Here is a 9,409-nt window from a genome sequence, read left to right as displayed (position 1 = left end):
CCCCCCTCCCAATATTTTGTATGTACATTTTGATCGATGCATCTCGAGTAAACTAAACACAAATAACAAACCTTGATGACTCAAACAACAGGTTTTCGTTGGTCGAGTAAACAGAGTGGTAATGGTAATACTGGGGTCGAATCCCCTTCGTACATACACATGCGCCTCGTGGTTTTGTTCTCAGAAGTCCACAGCATTCGGGGCGTCAACTCGTCCCAGACAAAAACACTAAAACAGTCTGCGGAATTCCGATCCATTCTTCAACCTCGACTTTGTGAAGCGCTGAGTCAACGGATACAGTCGGAACATTTACACCGTGAGTCAATCATGTTTTGAGTCAGCACGAAGCAGACTGCGTTTCTACGTGCACGTTGTCTGGTTTAGCAGCTCCATAGCCAAATTTCATTATCAGACAAGGACGTGGAACATTGGGCTACAATACAGATGCCCAACAACCGTTCTTTTAAGAAAGAACTACGTCGCGCTCTGAAGTTGATGAAATTTTATTTCAAAGTCTCGATCTCCTTTCGCTCCGACTGTCGTGGCGTGCGAAATGGCCCAAGCGAGTCGCTCGATCACCAGCGTATTCGTCCGATTTACCGCACGAATTCATCCGACGACATCATCAAACGCCGGAAACTCACTTTTCAACTCGCCAACACACGATCACTACAAAGCCAAAGCATGAACCAAGCAACACGCATTACGAGTAACCAGCAGACCAGCGAGACCAAGACACGCTGTAGTCAAGAAGGGATGGTGTCTCGTCCAAGCTTCGCATCTCGTATGCTCCGACTGGTCTTCAAGCGAAGACAACGCTCTGCTGACGAGCGAGCCAAGTCATGGCCAGGATGTGCGGAACCTGTTCCTGTGCCGACCAAGAGAAGCCAACCTAGCGCCACCATCGCTATCCCTCACAGTTTTGGATCTTCAGCTCCATCTACAGCGTACACAAGGCCTCAGCATGCACGCAAGCAATCGATCGGCAGCAGCAGTGAAGCTTCGTGGCGACAACGTCAGGTTCGCTGCGCGAACTGCGAGCAGTTGTTTTTCAAGTCAATGTCAATAGTGAGCAGCACTACTGGCTACTTCTGCTCGCTGGACTGCAAGACCAACTTGGAGTATTTAACTCTGCTCCAGGGCGTGGTTGACGCACAGGATTTTGGGTTTGACGCGTCTAGTGCAGCCTGGACTCCGGTAGAACTCAGTTGTTCCGACAAGGGCCAAGACTGTAGCGGATGGAGCTGAAACGCGATAATAAAGGATAGTTTAGGGAAAACACTCCCTTGAGTTCAAATAATAAAAAATATCTGTTATCTTTACTAAACTTTAGTACTTCGAAGCATGCCCTTTTATTCTATGTCCAGTTAGCTAAAGTCAGCGTTAAACTATCATATCCAGGATAGGAAGCTTGTGATAATTACCATTTCAGCCCGAAATTCAGGGGGGAAACAGAACGGAGACGTAGTAGAGCCTCCCAGTGCCTGGTCTAGACTGCGACAGATTGAGAGGCATGACAGCTAAGCAATACGGTCTCAGTGAGTTCTTTTAACCCCTTTAAAAAATCTGAAATTCTTTTACAAAACAAAATCACGAGGTACATGTAGCTGAATTTAAAACACGACAAAATGGATTAGAGAACCAATCGTCTGTGCTGGTTGCAAAGAGATCTAAAGGCCTGACTCACCCAGAGCAAGGTGAATTGCCGACTCCCAATCCCTTTCTCGGAGTGATTACAAAGGCAGCGCTTCCATACCACCGTTCACCGTACTTACTGCTAGCGTAATCCGGCTTTTTAAAAGCTAGACTGCTCGACAATTCGTTTTCTAAAGTAAACCCCGTCTCGTTTTCCAAGAACAGACAAAACTTGATCTCATCCCTTGAACTGGGAGCAGACAAGAGTTATCGTATAATGTACAGTAGAATTCCATGCTCACTTTCCAATCCGCCATTCAAGGCAAGTAACTCATGGAGCACGTACCACGTCTGGAAAGGAAGAGAGCTTTTCGGGTATCAAGTAACACCGGAGTGCTGGTCAAACCGTGTCCAGAACTTCCGCACCGTCCAAGCCTTGCATCTCGCATGTTCAGGCTTATCTTCAAGTCGAGACAATCTTCAGATGAAACTCGGCCCAAGTCATGGTCGGGTAAGCCAGAATCTGTGCCCACTGCTGCTACCGAGCCCTTTGTTCGCCACGCTAGCGCCAATGTCATCGTCCCAAGCCGATACAGCTCGTCAGAACAACCAGCATCAAGGACGCGAAGTATTCGCGAGGAAACTGGTGACGACGACGACGACTGCGATTCAAGCTGGAGGAAGCGACAAACTCACTGCGTCAACTGCGAGTGTTTGTTCTTCACTGCTCTTTCATCTTTGAGTTGCGATACAGGGAGATTCTGTTCACTGGACTGCAAAACCAGCTTCGAATACGTAAATCATCTTGAAGAAGTGCTTGCTGCGCACATGCGTGGAGGTAGTGACGCCACGAGCGATTCTTTGGGTTCAAGCTCGGATGAAGATGACTATGAGGTTGAAGAATTCGATCTTGATCAGCTTTGAACAGTTACTGTACAGTACACAGACTTAAGATGTTCGTTTCGAGACAACAGTAACAAACTTACTGCATTAGATGAACACAAACTCGGCAGCTTGGCTGATCTGTACTGCTACAGTAGTAGTAACTTTGTCGATGTATTTGATCGAGTGAATGTAGTTTGAATTAGTGCAGTTCACCCGACCTACGCGCGACAGTGCTCCAAGATCACCATTCGACCACCTGCCTCGGCAATTGCGGTTACCTGCGGAGCACCTCGTCTCGACAAAAAATTGAATACCGGTATCCAGCTTTCTAGCAATAGATAGTGCTATTGGCAAGTCCCTAACGGAAGACAGGATCATCGTAATGGAAACTGAGATTTCATCTTGGTATCTCCATGAGGACCAACGTGATTTAGAATCTTATAACCAGGTATCGAGCATACCAGAGCCAGTCATCGTAGAGGCATTCAGCATTATCCTATTGATCCAGCACGAAGGCATCGAAGTCCGACAGCACGCCATACGAACGTCAAGAGCACGAATAGTCTCGTCAACCGCAGTCAGCACGCTCACCCGCTCGACGCACTGGTTTACCCAAAGTAAAATGATCGACGTGATGGAATCGTCCGAGTCGGTGGAGTTCCCCAGTTCTCGACGTACATCATGTCATCAGGTGGGTGGGGCGAGTCCAAGTCCAGGAAGGCTGGGAGTGCCAAAGCTCCTTGCTTGGGTCCCAACCAGCGTCGCCGTCCCAGCTCCAGTTCCAGCCACTACAACCTCCGAACATCCACGTCTTGTAGCTTCCCGACTCTGAAAACCCCGACTTCAATGAAGTTGCCATCCAGGTAGAATCACCAGAGGGCTGAGCCAGCACAGCTCAGGGTGCGCGAAGACATAACACAACTTTCATCGCGTTCGAGACCTCAGTCTCTTGCTTCGGTTCCTCTATCCTCTCTTCACTTCTTGCTTAAACCCAGCAGTTTGATGACTAAAGATCCAAAGAGATATGGCTTAGTGTTCACATTGAAAGCACCGAAAGATCTCGCACGTGCTCGATGAGAAGTCGTCAATATGGCATCAAGATTCACTTGTCCACGATGAACACACCTCATTCAACATTCAGTCGTACTGTACGGGTGTACCTGTTTCTTACCGGATTATGATAATTCAATGCACTGAGATCATGTTTTGCGACAGTTGACAAAGCAGCTTCAACTCCACGTGTTTATTCGTTGTGAGGCTTGCTAGAGGAGCCGTCAGGAGTTGGAGCTCCATCAGCGACATCTCCCGGTCGCTGGGTATCCACAGGGTAGATCCACCGCTGGTACAAATACACGACAAAGACAATATCATCGCGGAAACACGAGATGCGGTGCAGCGTTGGCATCTTGATCACGAAGGCGAACAAGTCGTCGATGAACGTGTTGAGCGCACGGTAGACGAGCAACCGCCACTGCAAGTGTGCCACTGACTTGAGTCGGTAGTTGATGACCAACTGCGGGAGCATGAACACGAATCCCAAGGCGTACACTGTCGTAGTGAGAGATTCAAGCAACCAGGCGTACCAACCAGCATGCGGGACGTACAGCAGCGAATACACGGCGTAACCCGCAGCTAAAGGTGCCAGTACGAACAGCATGTGTGACGTAGCTAGCGAGTCAGCACGTTGAGTTTCCTCCAGCAGTCGCAAGCTATGCCTATCCATCGTTTTCGTCTTGTCCTCAGCTGCATCGGTTGGAGCAATGGACTTAGCTTTAAGTTGACGACGTTGAGCACTCCAGACCTTCGTAACTTTCCAGACAAGCAGTATGACACTGATGAATTGTGGTCCGGTGACTAGCAGCGTCGAGTCTTGGTCGACAAGGTACAGTAAGACCACAGTCTGCGAACCCAATTCAGCCGCCATAGCACGTAGCGACACACCAACAACATTGTCTCCTTTAGCACGCCAGTAGCTCACATCATGGCGAAAAGCCAGCCAATCAAACAGTAAATGGAGAAGCGACACGCTCATCGTGACAGCCAGAAGAACCGGATGAGTGTCAGTAACCATGGAACGGAGCGCATCCAGATCGCTAGACGGTACGCCCATTTGCTCCTGTGAGACGAAAACCGTTGCAAACGTCAGCTGCATCTGCCAACGAGCAAATGACAGCGGAGACCAGGACAGTAGCAGCGGAAGAACAACTTCGCCACCATTGCCATCGTCCAGTGTCGAGTTTAAAGGCACAAGCTTATCTTGAGTCTGCGATAGATCATCCACATACAGTGCTGGCAAGTAGCGCCAACGCTGATCCATCGGGTGCTGCACGTAGCGTAAGTTCTGGTAAACCATTACGGGCAGTTCCTCGACCGGGTATCTCGTAAAGTCCGTCACTAGGCGAACGCTCGCCGCTGGCTTCCAGTACGAAATGATCGCTGCTTCCTCCTGCACCTTCGACGTTGAGTCACTCTGTGCCTTCGCAGAAGCCAACAGCAGACTAGTGTTCTTCGCATTAGGTCTTGGTGCATATTTGACAAGGGTGGAGGCCTGGTGGATGGTCCTGTACTGGTCGTAGCTCTCTCTGTCCCTCGGGTCTGGCGAGAACCCAGCGTGGGTTACATGGACGTGTAAGAACACAGATGCGTTGCCCTTCAGTGCGTTCCAGACCTGGTTCGCCAATCTCGAGTCATTTGTGAGCTCTGCCAGCGTCTGGCGAGAGATATTGAAATCCAGATGTCTGGAGTTGGAGCTCTCCCAGTCGAACGTGAGAGACTTGAAGGCTCCCAAGTGCAGTGCTCCAGCGTTGAAGTCCTTGGCCGCATCCCATTCCTGGCGAGAAGATAAGTAGCACGTCACGTCCAGTGGCTGACCCTCACCCCACAACGGGTCCAAAGTATTCGGACTATCCGAGAATGTTGGGTACATGATCCTGTAAACCTGCAGCAGTCAGGTATAGAATGTAAGCACATAACACATTTCAAATGCTTATAGTTCGACTCCAAACACACCTGGCGGCCCACGAACGCCATGTAAGCCGACTACAGACAGCAGGAACACAATAATCACACCACCGCATCCAAAGACCGCAGCAAAGAATCACAAACACCATGTTAGACGTATCCGGGGCTATAAAGCGCTTTAGACTGTAAACAACTCACAAATATCGCGCAGGAGACAGTGGTGAAGGTGATCCATGACCACATCGCTCTAAGCACCCCCATGTTGCCGCAGTTCCTCGTCCGCTGGCGCTTCAGCGAGTGGATTCCGCACCGGTGCGTGCCTTGGAGAGTGAAAACGTGGCAACGAGAGCGGAATTGGTGTGATAAAGAAAGACCACCTCAAAGATGATGACCATCACTCCGAACAACTGTTTATCAGCCAATGATATCACGTTAAATTGATTTTCAGCCAATCCTCGTAATCCGAGGTTGTCCGCCAGTCAACAATGAGCGTTCATTGTTCATTTGAGCTTTGGCTGGAAGGCAACCATGCTGCTTGGGCGGAGGCTGCTGCAGGCGGCGACGCAGGATTCGGCCAGCGATGATGAGATGCTGCGCACCTTGAAGACGCACGACCGCTTCTTTTGCGAGACGATGGAGATCATCCCGGCAGCGTTTTACTTCCCCACGGACGCAGAGACCAACTGGAAGAAGTCGGCGCCCAAAAAGTATCACAAGGTGAGCGCTTTAGACCAGTTTCCAGAACGCTTTCAGCATTGAGCAGATAGAGCTGGATTTGGCGCATCGAACGAGAGGCTTGTGAATCTTGCAAGATATCCTGGGCATCTCTGACGGCTGGTTATGTGTGGCTACTACTCTTGTGCAGAACGTACAGGCGCTTAAGCAGCAGGAATCGTCCAAGAAGAACCTCCTCAAGCGTGCCAAGTTCTCTCCGGCAGCACAGCAGAGCAACGAGGAACGACAGAAGGCCACGGCGGCGGTTGAAAAGAAGGAACAGGCGCAGGTTAAGCCGATCAATTCCAGTGCAGCAACGGAGGAGAATGGTCTGGAGGGTCTTCGTGCACGTCTGGCCGTCAAGATCCAAGCCATGCGTGAACAGCGTAAGGCTGAGGAGAAGACGGGCAAGAAACGTCCGTCGCGTGCCGAGGCGGCAGCTGAACAGCGAGCTTTAAAGAAGCGCAAGACTACAGCTAACAAGAGCAAGGCCAAGGCCGAAAAACGCGAGCAGGAGACCGCTGCTAAGACGGAAAGTGAGACGCAAGTGAAGAAGGACGCGGATACTACGGTGGACGCTGGCTCCATCTCGTACGGCAGTCTGCTGCTGGATGACGGCAGCGAAAAGGACAACAAGCCCAAGACTCGTCACGGCCAGAGTGTGCGTGGTATCCAGAACCTGTTGAAGAAGGCTGAGCGCAATGCTCAGCGTCTTGAGGAGCTGAAGAAGACAGAAGAGGGCAAAGAGAAGGCGAAGGCTAAGGGCTGGGATACCGCTCTCCAACAGGCTGCAGGTAAGGTAGTAATGGACGACCCGAAGCTGCTGCGTGCTAAGCTGAAAAAGAAGGAGAAGGCAAAGGCGAAGAGTACGAAGGAATGGAAGGAACGCACGGCAAAGCTGGAAGTGTCCAAGAAGGAGCGACAGAAAAAGAAACTCACTAATGCACTTGGTCGTGGCAAGAAGGATGCCGCTAAGCCAACCGAGAAGAAGGGACGAAAAGGACCGGTACGTTCACTGTTAGACTGTGACGAGCGAGATCTGTAGACTGACATATCTTTGCTATATTAGCGCGCTGGGTTTGAAGGCAAGAAGGGCGAGGCATTCTTGAACGCTGATAAGAAGGGAGGCAAGCCTGCCGGCAAGAAGTCGGGAGGACCCAGTAAGTAGCTGGAGAAGCCAGGTATATAATATAGACTGCCAGTTTGCATCAATTTGAGGAGATTTTAGTGCTGTATTTGCCCAAGTGCAGTTATATAAGATAGAAGGAGCTGAATGCCTGGAGCTCTACAAGATGCTACAGCCGCCGCCACCCTGGCCGCTCTGCTGCCACGGGTTCGGACCGCCGTCATTCTCTCCGAGGAACGGGTCCGCAGTATTTTGGCAGTACTCGGCGATTCTAAACGCACAACACGGCCAGTGAGTCTATAGTTGCCTCGTATTTAGTTGTCGCAAACTCACTTCTTGGCCGCTTCGGACGTGGTGCAGGAGGCTTCGAGCGTCTTGAGGTCGATCTCGAGCCTTGCGATCTCCTCCGTGAGCTTCTTGGTAGCGTCTGACATCGTGTCTGCTAGTCTTTGCTGTGGTTACTGAGCTGCCGAGACGAAAGTGACCGCTGCTGGAGTACCCGACTCTTCGACACGCAACGTTTTCCATCTTTTCATAGCGAAACCGCTGTAAAGTTGCTACAAAGTTGCTATATATTCTTACGCTTCATTTTTTACGTTGCGCAACTCAACAAGTTGAAGTGATGAATATGAACGTTCAGAGCCTCAAGACTAATGAGCACGTTATCCTGTAGCCTTCGATGTTGCCAAATTGCATGATTATACTGCCGATGCCGCTTGCTCGCACGTCGTCTAATAGCAACTCAATGCGACATTAGCTTGGTTTGATCTTGCCCACCATGCACCAACAATGTGGAGAGGTGCAGCATTCGGACGCCTGTACTACCATCGCGACGGCCTAAATCCACAAGTTTCTGTCGAAAATCTGGACGAGCAAGAGAATTCTCGAAGACGACACACACGTTCTCCATGCTGCCAAGCAGCCGAAGCATCGGCGTTAGTAGATCTGAGTGACCAACGACACTTGTTACGCGGTCAAACGTACTAACCCACTCAAAGCGCGTTTCGCCATGCATGACGATGCGTTGCCCAAGAAGTTTGTGTGCCAGTTTTGGTCTACGGTGTAGGCGAGGAAGACATTCCGCACTGTGATCACAGTTATTGTGAAACTTGTGGTCGTTATGGCGACTATAAAGCCCTCGCCACTTTTCTTTAGGCGTTTAAACTCGAGCGCGATGTCTTTTCAAACCAGTTTAAAAAACTGTGCCAACTTTTCATCATGACTTCAGCTCCACGTCCAGAATTGTGAACTACATCAGATGACATCGTTTCTGGTACAAAGTCCAGTTGAACACAAGGTGTCAGCGCTGCGACGGTATCGTGTCCATTGGAGTGAAGACCGTGGTGGAACAGCCTGAAGTATTCTGCTGCCACTTCCCACACGATGTCTGTCGCTGGAGTTCTTAACAAGACAGCACAACGTTTGCACTCGAGAATTTTAATCTCTCTTTGTAGTTGACAAAAGTCATTCTTGAGCTTTACCTCGAGGTTAATTCGCTTCTTTCGGCGTCGCTGTTCATTCAGTCGATGTCTCTCTCGCTCTGTTGGTTCTTCAGCGTGAAGTGGACCTGGGCTTTTTCTTACTTTCATCACTGTAGTAGCTTGCTGAGCCTCACCGTCAGTAGTAACAGGGAGGAGATTTCTGATATCTGATTGTAAGCTTGAGTATTTCCGGAAAGAAATACCCTGTTGAGTCTTGATCGTCGCTAATAAATGCCAATGCATATTTAGACCGGTTAAACGCGACCTCATCGATATCGAATTGCCTTCCACGCTGTACCACAGGACCAATAGGAAAATTACGAAATCGTTGGCTGTTTGGTTGAATCCACGAACTGGTCATCGCGATTCTGCTGTAGAATGAAAAATGGAGAACGAATACCTCCACGCGTGAACAGATGCGGGCGCGCAATCACTCGGACGTCATAATCATTGCTGGTTGTTGTACAGTGCAGCTTTAAGTGAGCGAGTACGAACTCAAATCTACATGTTAACGCTTAGACTTCATAATCGCTGCGTAGTATTACCCAAACGCTGAAAATGTAATCACATGTCCACAAAACCCCTGGTCTGTGGCTCGTAACTAGCG

At 49.9% G+C, this 9,409-nt stretch overlaps 6 protein-coding genes across 8 annotated transcripts in view; 3 read left to right on the top strand and 3 right to left on the bottom strand.

Moving 5' to 3' along the window:
• Positions 1 to 413: 413 nt before the first annotated feature.
• PPTG_12157 (hypothetical protein) lies at positions 414 to 1,327 on the top strand. Its single transcript, XM_008907855.1, has one exon. It carries the CDS (start codon positions 445 to 447, stop codon positions 1,246 to 1,248), a length of 804 nt encoding a protein of 267 aa, XP_008906103.1. The 5' UTR covers positions 414 to 444; the 3' UTR covers positions 1,249 to 1,327.
• A 201-nt stretch (positions 1,328 to 1,528) lies between these two features.
• PPTG_12155 lies at positions 1,529 to 5,836 on the bottom strand. 2 transcript variants are annotated; one of them, XM_008907852.1, is made up of 3 exons: positions 5,680 to 5,836; positions 5,530 to 5,559; positions 1,529 to 5,458 (listed from the first exon to the last, which is right to left on the bottom strand). In XM_008907852.1, exons 1-3 carry the CDS (start codon positions 5,740 to 5,742, stop codon positions 3,764 to 3,766), a joined length of 1,788 nt encoding a protein of 595 aa, XP_008906100.1. In that variant the 5' UTR covers positions 5,743 to 5,836; the 3' UTR covers positions 1,529 to 3,763. The 2 variants fall into 2 exon arrangements, with proteins under 2 accessions (XP_008906100.1, XP_008906101.1); XM_008907853.1 differs by having other exon boundaries at positions 5,530 to 5,836.
• On the top strand, positions 2,083 to 2,559 carry PPTG_12156 (hypothetical protein; the record flags this gene model as incomplete). The annotated part of the gene is made up of 1 exon (XM_008907854.1): positions 2,083 to 2,559. One exon carries the CDS (start codon positions 2,083 to 2,085, stop codon positions 2,557 to 2,559), a length of 477 nt encoding a protein of 158 aa, XP_008906102.1.
• A 149-nt stretch (positions 5,837 to 5,985) lies between the features above and the next one.
• Positions 5,986 to 7,416, top strand: PPTG_12154. Of its 2 annotated transcripts, XM_008907851.1 has the most exons (4): positions 5,986 to 6,198; positions 6,347 to 6,989; positions 7,043 to 7,201; positions 7,265 to 7,416. In XM_008907851.1, exons 1-3 carry the CDS (start codon positions 6,010 to 6,012, stop codon positions 7,135 to 7,137), a joined length of 927 nt encoding a protein of 308 aa, XP_008906099.1. In that variant the 5' UTR covers positions 5,986 to 6,009; the 3' UTR covers positions 7,138 to 7,201; positions 7,265 to 7,416. The 2 variants fall into 2 exon arrangements, with proteins under 2 accessions (XP_008906099.1, XP_008906098.1); XM_008907850.1 differs by having other exon boundaries at positions 6,347 to 7,201.
• A 64-nt stretch (positions 7,417 to 7,480) lies between these two features.
• PPTG_12153 (hypothetical protein) lies at positions 7,481 to 7,755 on the bottom strand (the record flags this gene model as incomplete). The annotated part of the gene is made up of 2 exons (XM_008907849.1): positions 7,481 to 7,592; positions 7,655 to 7,755. 2 exons carry the CDS (start codon positions 7,753 to 7,755, stop codon positions 7,481 to 7,483), a joined length of 213 nt encoding a protein of 70 aa, XP_008906097.1.
• A 264-nt stretch (positions 7,756 to 8,019) lies between these two features.
• The window catches only part of PPTG_23005 (hypothetical protein), a gene marked incomplete at both ends in the record, with an annotated part of 1,719 nt that continues 329 nt past the window's right edge, over positions 8,020 to 9,409 (bottom strand). Inside the window, 4 exons of the mRNA XM_008907848.1 lie at positions 8,020 to 8,052; positions 8,106 to 8,232; positions 8,310 to 8,406; positions 9,006 to 9,026. Of these exons, the coding sequence (XP_008906096.1) occupies positions 8,020 to 8,052; positions 8,106 to 8,232; positions 8,310 to 8,406; positions 9,006 to 9,026 (278 nt within the window). The remainder of the gene's footprint in view (positions 8,053 to 8,105; positions 8,233 to 8,309; positions 8,407 to 9,005; positions 9,027 to 9,409) is intronic.

This window comes from Phytophthora parasitica (assembly GCF_000247585.1).
Source record: "Phytophthora parasitica INRA-310 unplaced genomic scaffold supercont2.28, whole genome shotgun sequence".
Classification (NCBI taxonomy): Eukaryota; Oomycota; class Peronosporomycetes; order Peronosporales; family Peronosporaceae; genus Phytophthora; species Phytophthora nicotianae.
The sequence above is the reverse complement of the archived record's forward strand: the minus strand, read 5'-3'. Positions and strand labels throughout refer to the sequence as shown.